Source organism: Pongo pygmaeus, chromosome 2, assembly GCF_028885625.2.
Source record: "Pongo pygmaeus isolate AG05252 chromosome 2, NHGRI_mPonPyg2-v2.0_pri, whole genome shotgun sequence".
NCBI classification, from domain to species: domain Eukaryota; kingdom Metazoa; phylum Chordata; class Mammalia; order Primates; family Hominidae; genus Pongo; species Pongo pygmaeus.
Window position 1 is genome coordinate 100,211,974 of NC_085930.1, and position 17,449 is coordinate 100,229,422.

Below are 17,449 nucleotides of genomic sequence, written 5' to 3' on the forward strand. Positions count from 1 at the left end.
CAACCAGTTTTTCTTATCAGAAACAGAAAAGAATGCAGAGACTGTGAAACTTTTGGGAATTTGTGTGAAGAGAAATGTTCTGCTCACCCAGGCTCCTATGACAAATTCAACCAGTTAGGTACAATCATGTGTCATTTAACAATGGGAATACTTTCTGAGAAATGTGTCATTAGGCGATTTCATTCTCCAAACATCGTAGAGTGTATTTATACTTTCACAAACCAAGAAACCAAGATGGCATTGCCTACTAACACCTAGGCTCAATGGGATAGCCTATGGCTTCTAGGCTACAGACCTGTGCAGCACATTACTGCACTGCGTATTACAGGCACTTGTAGCACACTGGTATTTGTATATTTAACCATAGAAAAGGTTTAGTAAAGACACAGTATTATATTCTTATGGGACCACTGTTGCATATGCAGTCCATCATTGACCAAAACATGGTTTGTGTCAAATGATAGTATTTCCAAACGTTGATGGATTTTGATCTGTAGCCACCTCAGTTATCCAAACCTTAGCTGTACCTGTTTTCCAGAGGTAAGTATCACCATCCAGGTGATTAGGTAACCTATAATCTGCTGAATTGACATCTCCGTATGGTGGCACACTGCTTAAGAATGTAGACTGTATTGTTAGAACTGAGTTGGAGTCTGGTTCTGTTGTTGTATTTGGGCATCATCTATAAAGTGGCAATAATAATTTACTTACTCTAGCAGATGAATAGAGTAATACATGTAAAGTGCTTAGCATAGGGCCTCCCACATAGTGAGCATTCTGTGTATGATGACTCATTATTGCCATCACAAATTTGTTTATTCCCTCTTATATGAGAAAACCTCCAAAAGTGTAATGCTTTACCATACACCCCATTCTAGAGAAAGTTAGAGAATCTGTCTGGCCTCGCGGTAGTTATAGGGAGGCAGCATAGAGAATCTGGAAACTTTCTGCTGCTTTTAAAGTCAGGGGTCAGGGTTCTACCATATGGTGGTTTCATATTTTAATTTAAAGTAGTTGTGTGTGTTTGTTTGTTTGTAGAGACAACATCTCACTCTGTTGCCCAGGCTAGAATGCAGTGGCCTGATCATAGCTCACTGTAACCTCAAACTCTTGGGCTTAAACGATCCTCCTGCCTCAGCCTCCCAAGCGGCCAGGACCACAGGTGCACACCACCTTGTGCAGCTAATTTTTAAATTTTTTGTAGAGGCAGGGTCTCAATATGTTGACCAGGCTGATCTTAAACTCCTGGCTTCAAGCCATGCTTCCGCCTAGGACTGCCAAAGTGCTGAGATTATAGGCATGAGGCACTCTGCCTGACTTAAAGTAGATTTTTGGCTGTTCAAAGTTAATTTATGTTTCACTGGACAAGTAAAATTTGCTGTCTGGATTATGCCTCAGGTGTATTTTGTGATGAGGTTTCTCCATGTCCTGCCATTTGATTATTCCTTTTCTTAAATTTCTGCAACATAGACCCAATCTGATCTCTGTTTTTCAAAGTAGTTTATATCTAAATATTGGTTTGTGTGTCTGTATACATATGTCTGTAATAGAATGGGGTGGTTATGATCCATTTAATTTGCATTAATAAGAATTAGTCTTGTTGGCCAGGCATGGTGGCTGTAATCCCAGCACTTTGGGGGCCGAGGCAGACAGATCACCTGAGGTCAGAAGTTCAAGAACAGCCTGGCCAACATGGTGAAATGCCATCTCTACTAAAAATACAAAAATTAACCGAGCGTGGTGGCACGTGTCTGCATTCCCAGCTACTTGGTAGGCTGAGGCACGACTATCGCTTGAACCCAGGAGGTGGAGGTTGCAGTGAGCCGTGATCACACCACTGCACTCCAGCCTGGGTGACAGCGAGACTCCATCTCAAAAATTAAAAAAAAAAAAAAGAATTAGTGTTGTTTTCCAGTACTTTTTTTTGCTAAGAAACCTGACCCATTTGTTTTCTAAACATATAATGTGTATAAAAAGGAATTAACCCAATTCAAAACTGGGTAAAAGATTTTAATAGAAATCTCCATATAAGATATACAAATGGCCAATAAGCACATGAAAAGATGCTCCACATCATTAGTCATTAGGGACGTGCAAATTCAAACCACATTGAGGTATCACTTCATACTCATTAGGATGGCTAATATCATTAAAATGGAACATCACAAGTGTTGGAGAGTATATGGAGAATACTCCATATACTCTGTTACCTCATATACTACTGTATACCGGCAACCCTGTTGGGTTGCTGGTGATAATGTAAAATGGTTCAGGCACTATGGAAAAAACAGTTTGGTGGGTCCTCAAAAAGTTAAACTTGGAATTACTATATGACCCAGCAATTCTGCTCCTGGGTATATACCCAAAAGAACTGAAAGCAGACATTCAAACAGATACTTCCACACCAGTGTTTATAGCAGCAGTATTTGCACTAGCTAGAAGGTGGAAACGTCTCAAGAACTCCAGTGTCCATTAATGAATGAATGGATAAATAAATGTCATATATACATGCATTGGAACATTATTCAGCCATAAAGATAAATGAAATTCTGATACATGTTAGAACACGGATGAACCTTAAAAACAACAATGTGAATGTACTAAAGGACACTGAATTTTACACTTAAATATGGTTAAAATGGTAAGTTTTATGTGCATTTGACTACAGTTTTTTAAAATAGGGAGATAAATGTCTATTGTGCTGTCGGTAGACATTTACGATGCCATGAATTCCCAAGTGACTAAGTCACAATGTTCAGTGTAGTAAATGGAAGCTGTGCACATGTCTTCAGCTATGTCTGTCCCAAGGGAGAATTTATTGTCTATTTTGACCTAGATGGAATGGGATTGAAATATTACCAAACAGCTGTGTCCTTGATGATTCTTTGCATTGGGAGCGACCAGGAGGTTTATAATAGCCTAGCCTTGGTTATCTTACCAGGTGTTTTGCTGTTGTTGTCTTGCATTGTGGGATATGATATTCCAGGAGCATTTAATGAATTTTTGTTTGGTACTCCATGCTTGCTATTAAGACCACATGGTGGGCCAGGCGTGGTGGCTCATGCCTATAATCCCAGCAGTTTGGGAGGCCGAGGCACGCAGATCACCTGAGGTCAGAAGAAGTTCGAGACCAGCCCGGGCAACATGGTGAATCCCGTCTCTACTAAAAATACAAAAATTAGCTGGGTGTGGTGGCGCATACTTATAATCCCAGCTACTCAGGAGGCTGAGGCATGAGAATCGCTTGAACCTGGGAGGAGGAGGTTACAGTGAGCCGAGGTCACGCCACTGCACTCCAGCCTGGGCGATAGGGCAAGACTATGTCTCAAAAAAAAAAAAAAAGACCACATGGTGTTTATGTGATTATAGTTTAAGCCAACTTCAATCGAATGCTTTTTGGGCACCAGACATTATATTGAGAATTTAATTTTCACAACAGTGCTCTGAGATCATTGTCACAATGTCCTCACCTTTCAGATAAGGAACTAAATTAGAAAGATTATGCTGGGCTCAATGGCTCACTGCAAAAAATTTAAAAAATAAACTGAGCATGGTGGCATGCACCTGTGGTCCCAGCTACACGGAAGGATTATTTGAGTCTGGAAGGTCAAGGCTGCATGAGCTATGATCACACCACTGCACTCCAGTCTGACTGAATGAGACCCTGTCTCAAAAAAAAGAGAAAGAAAAAGAAAGATTATGTAATTTTCCCAGTTAACAGCTGAGGTATCTTTTATTTCAGACCCTAAACTCTACAGTTTTTTTCAGAAGTAAAAATATGAAGAAATTGAACCATATAAGATCTTTAGTATTTTTTTGTATCCATGGTCTAAAATGAGATATTGATGCTGCCTTATATTTGAAGTGCGATTCTAACATTAGTAGAATCTCTTTATTGAATATTTTCTAAGGTGAAATGGTTTGGTATGAAGCTACAACTTTTTTACAACTGTGGGAGGTTCTTGCCTCTTCCTCCACAACAGTTACTTTTTACTGACTACATTTTTTCAGACCTGCCCTGTCCCTCTCACCTAGCAGATGATGCTGTCCTCATACCAGGGAGAGAAGACAGAATGGCACTCCCTTAACTTTCTGTCCTTCACATGCAAACTTGCCTGCATGCTCATCACTGCTGGCCGTCTTTCTCTGTTGTCTGACATGAGCCCCTCCTGACACGGGATCTCTTGCCTTAAGCTCCCTCTCCTCGTACTGACTTCCCCCTGCTCCCCGAAAGAACTTTGGGAGAGAGCACTGTTGAGTGTCTGCTATGTACTGATGGGATCTGTGGTCCTGGGTGGTGGTGCCATTACTTGGTTAGGCAAGTCCAAGAGCAAGAAAGGCAAGGATTGCGGAATACATGAAAAAGAGAGCCCCTGCCTTGGCAAACTTGCTTTCCATGTTGTTAGGAGTGCTGACATTAAACACACACTTCCTGTGTGCTGAGTTCCATACATTTCAGCCTCCCACCAGCCCTCCCTACTTTATAGAGGCCTGAGACTCAGAGAAGTGGACAGCACTCCTCAGGCCACACAGCTGGAAAGGAGCAGAGCCAGGCAGCGGCGGTCAGCTCCAGGCTCTGCCTCTGGGTCGTTGATAGGACATCACAGCTGTGTCGCTGCAGCCTCCTGAGGGGATGCCTTTGCTCCCTTGACTTGTATTACCATTTTTGTGTTTTAATAACACAAAATAAAATTACAGTTTTGTGTTCTAAGTCAGTACCTCCAGGTTCTAGATGTCCCACAGAGACCTCCAGACATGTTCACAACTAACTTCAGCTTCCCCCTCTCCCTAACCCTAGGGGCTCTTCCTGGGCTGGCCTGCCCAGGCAGTGATACCACCACCCAATACCCAGATACCAGGGTGTCCTCTAGGCTCCTTGCTCCTACCTGACCAGCCACCTACTCCTTCCATTCCAACTCCAGTTCTCATCCTCTTCTCTGCCAGTATCTTAGTCCAGACTCTCCTCAATCTCACCCCTACAATTTGTCCTTTATGTGGCTGACCAAGTGCACATTCTAAAATACAAAGCCTGATGGCTCATCCCGTGAACATGTTGCCATTGCCCTGTGGATAAAGTCCAGATCCTCTAACGTGTCTCAGATACTCTGCAGTCTGCCCGCTGCTTCACTCTTTCCCTGTCACCCTCCTACCCAGCCTCTGACCCAGCTGTGCTGAAGCACGTGCGGCTCTCTCAGTGGCTGTGCTCCCCAGCCAGCTCGCCTCATCCCTCCCCAGTTTCACTCCTCTTCCTAGTGCCTTCCCTTCCACTGAGCTCTGCAATTCTGCCTTGTGTGTGTGTGTGCGGGGGGCCGGTGGGGGGGCCCTTAGCAGTTATGCTGGCCTCTTTTTTCACATCACAGTCACAGCACAATGCCTGGCACCTGATAAATTCAAGAATTTTTATCAAATGGATGAAACATTTGCCTGGACAAAACTGGGTTTGTTTTCCTGTAGAAACGTGATCATACATATATAAGATCATAGTCTTATTATATTGATATTATACTAATTTGCAGTGTGCTTTGGGGCCTTACAGACTTTCTGAAGCCTTGAGAATCATGTGTTTCAGTGAACTAATTTTTTCAGTATAAACAGATCTAAACAACTAATTCACTCATTTTAGGAATAAAAAGTTGAGGCTGTCCGTGTTTTCAAAGTGCTTAGGTGTGTCTCCCACTAAAATGTAAGCTCTGTGAGAACTGTTGTTACTCCCTTGCTGTATCCCGTGGGCCCAGGTTAGAGCAAGACCTGGCACCCTGTGAGTACTCAGGAAATAAAGATTATTGACTATGGAAATACTGCTTAAAAGTACAGGAAAGCACGAATGTTTTTCCTTTGAACGGTTATGGTGTCAATAAGCCAACTTATTAAAATATATATAAATTTTAAATTGTCAGGCTTAAGTGCTTTTTCTTAAGAATTCTGTGACTAGGGAATAAGGCAGTGGGAGATGGGGATGGCCCACTATTAAATGGTTAGATTTATTTTCTGATATTTGAGACCCAGTCTCTGACGTCCAGTGCCTAGCATTTCATCGAGAACAGTGAAAGTAAAGGTAGAATCACCTGATCAGCATTTGGTTCCTGTGTCTCCTCTAGTGTCATTTCCCTGTGTGTTGTTGACATGAGAGAATTGGGCACAGTCAGCTTTGCCAAGAAAAAGAATGGTGAATTCTGATCCTGCTACCCAGAGACCCTAAAAATTTGAATTATATTACCAACGCAAATTTCCATCCACCAACCTGGGGACACTAGATGAACCTGGGCCTTAATCCTTAGTATATCTTCAGTTTTTTCCATTCCTTATTTTTATACTCCATCCATCCTTGATTCTGCAAGATCTTTGGCTTCTGGAAAAGAAGTTTGGTTATGCTGATTTGTAAGAGACCTCTTTGACTGGGTGGTTTCATTTGTTTTTCAGTCTGCTCCATCTGGACACAAGCATCTGACGGTAGAAGAGTTATTTGGAACCTCTTTGCCAAAGGAACAACCAGCAGTTGTGGGTCTGGATTCAGAAGAAATGGAGAGGTTGCCAGGAGATGCCTCCCAGAAAGAGCCCAATTCATTCCTACCATTTCCCTTTGAGCAGTCAGGAGGAGCCCCTCAATCAGAAACCCTGGGTGTCCCTTCTGCTGCCCACCACTCAGTCCAGCCTGAAATCACCACCCCGGTGCTAATCACTCCAGCCTCCATCACACAGTCCAATGAAAAGCATGCTCCAACCTACACAATCCCGTTGAGCCCTGTTCTCAGTCCCACTCTGCCAGCTGAAGCTCCTACTGCACAGGTTCCCCCCAGCTTACCTCGAAACAGCACCATGATGCAGGCAGTGAAGACCACGCCTAGACAGAGGTCTCCACTCCTGAACCAGCCAGTCCCTGAGCTAAGCCATGCCGGTCTGATTGCCAACCAGAGCCCCTTCAGGGCCCCATTGAACGTGACAAACACAGCTGGCACATCCCTCCCAAGCGTTGATCTTCTCCAGAAACTCAGGTTGACCCCACAGCATGACCAAATACAGACACAACCACTTGGGAAAGGTGCAATGGTAGCCAGCTTTTCTCCGGCATCTGGTCAGCTAGCCACACCTGAGAGCTTCATAGAGCCTCCCTCTAAGACAGCAGCAGCAAGAGTGGCGGCCTCAGCCTCCCTGAGCAACATGGTGCTTGCTCCCCTTCAGGTAATGGCAGGAGGGTGGGGGTGGGCAGAGTGGGTAACTGTAACTGGATGGGATGAAACTACAGAGACCTTGGTTTTAACTGTTATGACACTGACAGTTTTAAAGAGTTGTCCCTTTAAAGTATGTCAGAGGCTAGGAGACAGGTGAGATAAGAAACCCTATCATGAACAACCAAGTAATTTATATTTTCCCACCTGGATATTCACTTTAGTGGGGGTTGTATGTTTGTTTTGCTTTTGCCCAGCAGTTCCAGGAGTCCTCATTTGACTGAGGACCAAATTATTCCAAAGCTTAACTCCCTGTCTCCCACGGCAGTCTTCCTAGAGTGCCTACCTCGTGCCAAGTACCCTAGAGGTGCCATAAGAGCATCCTAGACTCGAAGGTATGAGGTCAAATAAAGCTGATTTTTTCAACTGTACATATTTACATCACCTTATAAAGAGGTGCCATGCTGCCTAGATCTCTCATCTCTACAGACTCAGCAGCAAAAATATGCCCAGGCTGAAGTACAGATATCACATGTTCTTACTTTATTTGAACTCATGGAGATAGAGAATAGAAGGATGGTTACCAGAGGCTGGGAAGGGTAGTGGGAAGGTGGGGGGAGGTGGGGATGGTTAATGCATACAAAAAAAAAAAAAATAGAATGAATAAGACCTGCATTTAATAACACAACAGGGTGATTATAGTCAATAATAATTTAAGTATATATTTTAAAACAATGAAAAGAGTATAATTAGATTGTAACACAAAGGAAAAATTCATGAGGGGATGGATACCCCATTTTCCATGATGTGATTATTATGCATCACAAGCCTATTACAAAACATTTCATATACCTCATAAATACATACACCTATATACCCACAAAAATTAAAAATTATATATATTCTTGGGCTGTCCCTGGCTTTTATAAGAGAGACAGCTTTCAGGTTTTTCTTTAAAGATACCTGAAAGGCTCTGCACACACCCCTTCCCTCAGGAGCTAAAGAGGAGAGGCTGTTGCAGAGCTCTAGTGCAGTAGAATTGTTGGCTGCATAGTTGTGAGTTCCTGTCAGACTCTTCCCTTGGGAATCTAGGAACTAGTTAATATCTGAACCATTTTCTGTTACTAACCTAGATTTTCCACTGGGAAAGTCTTCTTCAATTAAGACTAGGAAGTCTTCTTAATTGAAACTTCTTATATCTCTCTATCTTTTCTTCATAAACATTTCAGTCTATGCAGCAGAACCAGGATCCTGAAGTATTTGTGCAGCCTAAGGTGTTATCCAGTGCCATCCCGGTAAGGAATCGCTTTTTTTTTTTTTTTTTTTTTTTTAAAGACTAGTCAGGTGCCATAGGGAGAAGGTAGAAAGAGTAGAACAAGGAATTCGATCTGTAACTGGCTGTGAACAGTCAGGTGAGATAACTCACTACCTTTGGACCAGCCAGGACTCCCTCTTTCTGAAGAACACATTATGTATTTTTAAGTTCTGCTGGATGTGAAGTAAAAGGTTGTCAGCTTAGTGAAAAGAGTTAGCTATGGAGCCCAGCACATCTTAGATGCCTTTCCTAGGCCAGGTCCTCTCCCACCCCGTCCTGGCAGAGTCCGTTGCTGTGGCTTCTGTGGATCTTGAGGCGTCTGCATGGATATCTTCCCTGACTGTGTGTGTAGAGGGCACGGTGGGCCCTTACTCGGTATTTGTGAATGGGTGACTGCTGAGAGTCTGGTAGCCTGGCTTCTGTAAGTAGGAAATATTGCCCTGGAAGAGCTGTGATGTCCCAGGTGGCAGAGCCACTATCCTGCTATAGTCCTCTCATTTCCCATTGCTCTGAGAACAAAGCCTCCCAGGCCTGTGTCTTCTGTCCTATTTGTCCTCCCTTGCTTCATGTTTTGTTGTCCCTACTCTCCATTGCCCACTAACCTTACAATGCACACAGGTGTTTTTTAGCTCCCTAAAGTCATTTCTGTTTTCCTCTGAGCCTTTGTACCCTCCTTGAGTCTTGGAGTTTAAATGGGAGCCAGCTCCTGACTGGTCTTGGAAACGAGCCTCTTTTCTATGTGTCTTCTCCTTCTGCATGGTGATCTATCTGCAGGATCTATCTCAGCCTGCTTTTGCACCAAAAATAAATAAATAAAAGGTAAATAGCTCAGATGCCAAAAACCATACCCTTGAAACTGTGGCCAGCTCTGTGCTCTTTGTAGATCAGGAGGTGACATATAAGAGAAAGAAATGCAGATCTCTGTTGATTGTATCAAATCTGAGAAATACTGAAAATACTGATTATTACTGGTTTAATGTATTTAGATAATTAGCTGGAATTAGCCTAGAAGCACATCTAAATGGAGGAGAGAGGTAGATGTTAGCTTTAAGAAATTTTCTCATTGCTATCTATAATAGTATAAAAAAAAGATTGAACATAACTGGATTTTTTTTTTTTTTTTTTTGGAAGCAGAGTCTTGCTTTGTTGCCCAGGCTGGAGTGCAGTGGCACTATCTCAGCTCACTGCAGCCCCCACCTTCTGGGTTCAAATGATTCTCCTGCTTCAGCGTCCCAAGTAGCTGGGATTACAGGCACCCATCACCACACTCCACTGAGTTTTTGTATTTTTAGTAGAGACGGGGTTTCACCATGTTGGTCAGGCTGGTCTTGAACTCCTGACCTCAAGTGATCCTCCCACCTAGGCCTCCCAAAGTGCTAGGATTACAGGCGTGAGCCACCACTCCCGGCCATAACTGGATTTTTAAATTCTTCTTTATTGCAGTGTGATTTACATAAACTGAAATGCAGATTTTTAGAGGCCAGGTGTGGTGGCTCATGCCTGTAACCCCAGCACTTTGGGAGGCCTAGGAGGGAGGATCACTTAAGCCCAGGAGTTCAAGACCAGCCTGGGCAACATAGTGAGACCTCGTCTCTACAAAAAAATCAAAAATGAGGGGAGGATTGCTTGAGCCCAGGAAGTTGAAGCTGCAGTGAGTGGTGACTGCACCACTGCACTCCCACCTGGGTGACAGAGTGAGACCCTGCCTTAAAAAAAAAAAGACGAGATGGAGTCTTGCTCTGTCACCCAGCCTGGAGTGCAATGGTGCAGTCTCGGTTCACTGCAACCTCCACCTCCTGGGTTCAAGCGATTCTCATGCCTCAGCCTCCCGAGTTTGGGATTACAGGCATACGCCACCATGCCCAGCTAATTTTTGTATTTTTAGTACAAACGGGGTTTCACCATGTTGGCCAGGCTGGTCTTGAACCCCACCTTGGCCTCCCAGAGTGCTGGGATTATAGGCATGAGCCACTGCGCCCAGCCAAAAAATGCAGATTTTTAAATGAGTTTTTGACACAGTATGTAATATCCCTTGGGCAACCCAATCAATATGTAACATTTTGTCACTCCAGAAAGTTCCCTCATGTCCTCTTCAGTCATTTCCCCAACTCTCCTCCCAAAAAGCCTTTACATTTTAAATTTATCATAGGATTTTTCTTACTGTGCGTTCTGTACTGTTATTTCTCTTACCTTCTGTGGTGGTTGGACTTGGCTTCCCATAATGATTCTAGGACACTCTTATATAAATGGGCTCATCATCCTTTAGCTAATGGAAGTTTATAACCAGATGTCAGATGTTCACATGTTCCTACTGAATGTTTACCTGAACTCAAAATAGTCTGTCTCTGTGCTCCACTCTTCTGCTGCTTATGCCTGTTTCCACATGGTCCCTATTCTGTGCCTGGCTACTGGCTTCTGCACTTTGGTACAAAATGACCATTGTCACTCTCCAGGTTGCAGGCGCCCCACTGGTTACTGCAACAACCACTGCAGTGTCTTCAGTCCTGCTGGCCCCAAGTGTTTTCCAGCAGACAGTTACAAGATCTTCGGACCTTGAGAGGAAAGCCAGCTCCCCTTCTCCTCTAACTATTGGAACACCAGAAAGTCAGAGAAAGCCTTCCATTATTCTCAGCAAGTCTCAGCTCCAGGATACATTAATACATCTAATAAAGGTATGTAGGATACCAGTTTTATCTTTGATTTTTCATTATTTAATAAAAGAAATTTTATAAATTCCTCTTACAGAATCAATTCATAAAGTAAATTCAAAAGACTAGCTGGAGGCCAGGCAAAGTGGCTCACACCTGTAATCCCAGCACTTTGGGAGGCTGAGGTGGGCAAAAAAAAAAAAAACAGACTAACTGGGAGTACTGTTTCTCTTTTTTTAAGCGTATAGTCCTGGTGGAGAAATATCTGCGTGAACTCAAAATATTAATCATGATTGTCTCTGGGTGGTGGGATTATCAGTTATACAAGTCATTTATACAATTTTTTTCCTAAGCTGTTACCAAGGAAGTAAAATCTGATGAGGTAAATGTGGCATTCGTATCCTTAACCTTTACCATCTCTTCTAGAATGATTCCAGCTTCCTCAGTACACTTCATGAAGTCTACTTGCAGGTGCTGACCAAGAACAAAGACAACCACAACCTATGACTGGAGCAGAATAAGTCTAAAAGCAGAGCCCCAACCTCAGAGACAAATAGGCTTCATCATGGAAACTTCTGAGCAGAACATTGAGTTTGAGAATCCTGAAATTGAGCCTATGAGAAAGAGACTCATTTCTTAAGAATGTTTTCCAAGTGACATTCTCAGTGATAATGGAGGTTTCACTGTGAAGCATCACCAGCAGACCTTTGTTTTGACAAAAAAAAAAAAAAAAAAGAGAGAGAGATCATTGTGTTAAGTTATATGGGTGTTTTCATCAGCTAGGAGCAAGGCTGTGGAATAAGGAGTCAGATTCTCAGCTCGCTTTCACTTTCAAGGACTTACAGAGGAGTAGTCACCAGCCTCACAGCAGAAGTTCAGCCTGGCCCCCACCACTTCCCCCAGCCTATCCCATAGATACGGGCTTTGGGCTGACAGTCAAGTTCTGAACAGAGTAGAAGGCAGCTCTGCAAAGTAGCTTCGAGTTTTTAGGACCAGAATTTAAGCCGGCAAATTAGGAATCATTTCCTCAAGTGAAGTATATTTTATATGAATGCCCCATTTGGGCCTTAAAAGTTGTGAAATTTCTTAATAGCATTTTGTTTTTAAGTGCCCCAGTCCTGCCCCACAGCAGGCCCCCAGTGCAGCATTACCATTTGAATAGGGCACTGTCAGGCTCTAGTGGTGTGGACACAGGCATGTCATACCTTTGAAGGAAAGGCTGGGGCTGGGAATGCCCACATCCTATCAAATCTTCATTTTAGGTTAAACTCTCCATTGGTTCTGAAAATGCTAAGTTTGTGTGTGAAGCACAGCCTTATTTTCCTTTTCTGTCATTGTTGATTGTTTTCCTTAACACTTTGACAAAAGGACCAGTGGACCAATCTGACAAAGCCATTCTGGTTCCTTTCCTTGAGTGTACTGAGAATAGTTTTAAAGCTATGCAGAAAAGGGAGCTGTTATTCACACTGCCCTTATTTTGTTGTAGAATTGTGGAGTTAAAAGAAAATGTGATTCCGAACTCTACCAATGTATTCCTAGGCTGTGAGTACTTTCCCAGCCCAAAGTGTGAAAATATGTAAAGAAGCTTTGTTATGCTGCTATTCATCTGCCATGATTTCTATTTATTCTTTTATGGCATGTAATGGTGTTTAGTAATATTTTAATGTAGATTTTGATTTATTTCAGCAATAGTAATTTTAAGATATTCTTTGAAAGTGTCTTCGTTTCTATGATACAGGTCATTTTGTAGTATTTAACCAATTAAGATGCACTGCTTACTTTTCTGAGCACTATTTAATGATGGGGTAAAAACCCAATTGGCTCAACCAGCTAGCATAAGGATTAGCTGTGAATAATGCTGACAGATATGATGGTTCCTTAGGAACAATCATTTAAGCTTTAATGGTAACTCAATCATAAGTCCATAGATTATTTTTTTCTAGCTAAAATTTTAGAAAATTACTTGTGAATTACATACTTGTTTTAGTTTGGTCTTAGTTTTTAGCATAAAGAATGATTGGGTTTTGTTGATCTAAACATGCTTCCTGGACAGGGTTTCTGCTTCTCATTTTAGTGTCTTCTATTGCTGTCTACCTAATTATGTGTGAATTGTGCAGAATTCAGGGAAGCTTATAAGTTTTCATGCTCAATTATGAATAGTTTGTTTTCACAGATAGTATGTAAATTAAGCAACCAAAAATGAATTCCTTATGCATCATCTGGGAATGAGAAAGCTATAGTAGGATACAGAGTGTTGCTGACACCGGGAGATGGTGTCCAGGGAGCCACGTGACTTCCATAAAGTGGCCACACCAGTAGGTGTGATTGCACCTCAAGTGTGGTCTCAGTGGGCTTTGGTGAACAGACGAATCAAGGGATTCTTGAATCGAAATTATGCTTTTAAGTATGTAATATTATGAGAGAGTTAAGAGAGAATATCCTAAAGAGAGTCTGTGATCATACTAATTTTCACCTTTAATGCTAGGAATGGATATGATAGACAGTAAAGAGAATCTATGATAAGGCTTCCTTAGTGTGAAAGTAAACTTAAGTGCCCAAGTCATGGAGACTTGAAAAGGGTAAACCTGTTTCACCTCCCAAATTTATATATTAAAAGTATTTACTTAAAATTCAGAAGCCAGAAGTTCATGTCATGATTACCAGGAAGTTCAGGCCAGAATGAATCCCTAGAGAAGCCAGGCCAAGCCTGGATAATTGCAGTTGGATGACCCTGGCCCGAAAGTCACAGTTTAGTTGCCTTATTCCTAGTTCAGGCTTACTATCTAGAACCTCATGCTAGCTTAGGTTGCATGTTTACATTGCTGCAGTGTCTTTACTGGAAGCTTAGTTGGATCGAAATGGACACCGAGATGGAGATGCTTCTGGCTAGATTTCGCAGAACCCCAGGAGACCTGCATTTAGACCACTCTGTCCATTTGTGTGCCCACCCCCACCCCTAGGGTCTAAGTGTAGGCTCCAAGAGGAGCAGCCCGGAATTTGGAGGAGAGGTGTGTCTGGAGCACCACTGGTGGGTGGTACTGCTCTTCTTTTTGTTGTAGTTAATGCAGTGTCTTTTAATGGACTCTCAAGCCTCCCAGACAGCCTTGTTCCTTTAAGGCAGAAGCTCTTCTTCATTGTGTACCTCCTGGGATTCTTGAGGTGTGAGATTTGGCCTGCTTGACTTTGAATTCAAGTTTTTCAAGTGACTCTCAGTGTCAGAAGAAGCATTTCATGCTGTCCACATGTGGTATGTCCACAGCTCACCTTCGAAGGCTTAGATGTAGCCATCACAGAGAGTGGTATTTTATTAAGAACCCAAGTCCCAGCCTGACCAACATGGTGAAACCCCATCTCTACTAAAAATACAAAAATTAGCCGGGCGTAGTGGCACGCGCCTATACTCCCAGCTACTTAGGAGGCTGAGGCAGGAGGATCACTTGAACCCGAGAGGCAGAGGTTGCAGTGAGCCAAGATCACACCACTGCACTCTAGCCTGGGCAACAGAGTGAGACTCCGTCTCAAAAAAAAGAAGTCAAGCTGGGCCCCTCTCTACAGGGGGACACACAGGCTTAGTTTAGTATATGTCTAACCAGATTTTGCATGTCAAGCATTTATTCTTTTCCTGGCTTATGTTTTGTAGAAATTATATAAACCCTATCAAATCCACTACTAGGTAAATTTTTAAACCATGCAGCTTTATTACTCTCCTCCCCCAAAGAATGTAGTTTGAAATTTTCCTCATTTCCATAGTAGAGGCCCTAACTGCCATTGTATTACTAATAATGCAACATGAAATTGAAGGTGCCTAACTGCTCAAAAAACAAAATCAGCCATCATACTGTAACTCTGAGAGGAATGAGAGGTGGCATAGGCACGAGTGGGCTCAGCCCGTGTGAGTGAGGAGAACTGAGGAATCCTAGGGTACGCGTCCTGCATCCTGGCTGCACATTTGCTGCAGAGCATGTGTTTCTTTCTTGCCTCCCTTCAGTTTTCTTCAGTTGCGTTCAGTGTATCTTCTGGAACCAATAGTGCCCTGTGTTCTCAAGTCTCTAAAATGCTAAGATCTGAGCAAATTCAAGCAGCTTACACTAGGCTTTTTTACAGCTGTGCTTGAGAACATTTCCGAGTGGACCAGGGCCTTGAGGAGCCTGTTTTTCAGCAAATTCAGCAGATGTGTGCAGTGATTCCCTCCGTTTTGTATTTGACACCTTCGTTTAAAATGCTAAGATGCAATATCATTCACTTCAAAGTGGGGAAAATGCAGAATTGTGTTTCCTTTTTATCTGTGTGATTCCTTAAGAAACAAGTTTTTAAAATATGTGTTCTAAATGGTTTTTTATTCTGTATTACTGCTTTGGCCATGTGGCTCTCATGACTTTCATTGTACCAGATTCTCAGCTCCCTGAAACGTGGGGACGAGAAGCTCTGGAATTACAGCAAGATTTTTGTTCCATGAGCGCAATACTGTATCATTAACATTTTTAATGGTATGGATTTTATACCATCTGTGTATGTTTGCAAATATTAAGTTATTACATGTTTTAAAATGAGCGTTTTTCATCCTAAATTTTATATGTTTGCAAATATATTTTTTTAATAAAATTTCAAAACCAAGTTTTAGCACCTACTAAAATTTAATTGTGTTTTTATTTAATTTGTATAAATAGGGACTTTTGAATGAGTTGCACTTTTGCAGAGTGCCATACTGGTAAAATGGGATGAGGCAAAAAAACAGAACCAACAAAACTGTTATCAGATCCTTTTGTACTTCTTAAGCATAAGGATTAGGTGTTCACACACAGGTGTGAGATGTGCCATCCTGAAACATTGTTACAATGTCGGCATATTACCTGTCTGACACAGAGAAAAAAGAAAGAAAACTGTTATCTACCTGTTTCCAGCCTGTGTAGTCAGGGTTCTCCAGAGAAACAGTCCTGAGAGAAGATAGAGTTATGTACCATGTGATATTTCAGTCAACAACGGACCACATCTATGACAGTGGCCCCATAGAATTATAACCCTATTTTTACCTGACCTTTTCTGTGTTTAGATACACATATACTTATCCTTGTGTTATAGTTGCCTACAGTATTCAGTATAGTCACACGCTGTACAAGTTTGCAGCGTAGAAGCCATAGGCTGTACCATGCATGTAACCTAGGTGTGTAGTAGGCTATGCCATCTAGGTTTCAGTTACCCACAGTCAACCCAGGTCTGAAAATATTAAATACAAAATTCCAGAAATAAACCATTTTAAGTTCGATGCCATTCTGAGAAGCATGATGAGATCATTCGCCATCCCACCTGGGCTGTGAATCATCCTTTGCCCAGCAAATCCACGCTATATATGCTGCCCACCAGTTAACCACTTAGTAGCCATCTCAGTTATCAGACCAACTGTCGGGGTATTGCAATGCTTGTGTTCAAGAAACCCTTATTTAATAATGGCCCCAAAGCGCAAGAGTAGTGATGTGGCAAGTCAGGTATGCCTAAGAGAGGCCATAAAGTGCTTCCTTTAAGTGAAAAGTGAAAGTTCTCAACCTTTTAAGGAAAAAAAAGTCACATCTGGCTGGGCACAGTGACTCACACCCATAATCCCAGCACTTTGGGAGGCCGAGGCGGGAGGATCACCTAAGGTCAGGAGTTTGAGACCAGCCTGACCAACATGGAGAAACCCCGTCTCTACTAAAAATACAAAATTAGCCGGGTGTGGTGGTGTGCCTGTAATCCCAGCTAATGGGGAGGCTGAGGCAGGACAATTGCTTGAACCCGGGAGGCAGAGGTTGCAGTGAGCCAAGATCATGCTATTGCACTCCAGCCTGGGCAATAAGAGCAAAACTCTGTCTCAAAAAAAAAAAAAAAAAAGAAAAGTCACATCTGAGGTTGCTGAGATCAACATAAAAATGAACTTTCCATCCATAAAATTATGAATAAAAACTTTGCTCTGGTTTTGCCGTTGCCTTTTTTTTGTTGTTGTTGACACAGATTCTCTGTAGCCCAGGCTGGAGTGCAGTGGCATGATCTTGGCTCACTGCAACCTCTGCCTCCTGGGTTCGAGCAATTCTCGTGCCTCAGCCTCCCGAGTAGCTGGGACTACAGGCATGCACTGCACACCGGGCTAATTTTTGCATTTTTTGTAGAGACAGGCTTTTGCCATGTTGGCCAGGCTGGTCTTGAACTCCTGACCTCAAGTGATCTGCCTACCTCAGTCTCCCGAAGTGCTGGGATTTCAGGTGTGAACCACCATGCCTGGCCTGCTGTTGCACTTTAAACTGCAAGTTATAGCCATGGTGTGTGATAAGATGGAAAAGGTGGCTGGG

General features: G+C 42.6%; 1 protein-coding gene and 1 non-coding gene across 2 annotated transcripts in view; both read left to right on the forward strand.

Annotated features, from left to right (window-relative positions):
* The window catches only part of DCP1A (decapping mRNA 1A), a 62,907-nt gene extending 47,145 nt beyond the window's left edge, over positions 1-15,762 (forward strand). Inside the window, exons 7-10 of the mRNA XM_054483867.2 lie at positions 6,421-7,179; positions 8,396-8,461; positions 10,935-11,153; positions 11,556-15,762. Coding sequence (XP_054339842.1) covers positions 6,421-7,179; positions 8,396-8,461; positions 10,935-11,153; positions 11,556-11,636 — 1,125 coding nt within the window. The 3' untranslated portion in view covers positions 11,637-15,762. The remainder of the gene's footprint in view (positions 1-6,420; positions 7,180-8,395; positions 8,462-10,934; positions 11,154-11,555) is intronic.
* Positions 15,763-15,885: 123 nt separating this feature from the next.
* On the forward strand, positions 15,886-15,989 carry LOC129034454 (small nucleolar RNA U13). The gene has a single exon (XR_008501928.1). It is a non-coding gene; the product is annotated as a small nucleolar RNA U13 (small nucleolar RNA).
* Positions 15,990-17,449: the final 1,460 nt, after the last annotated feature.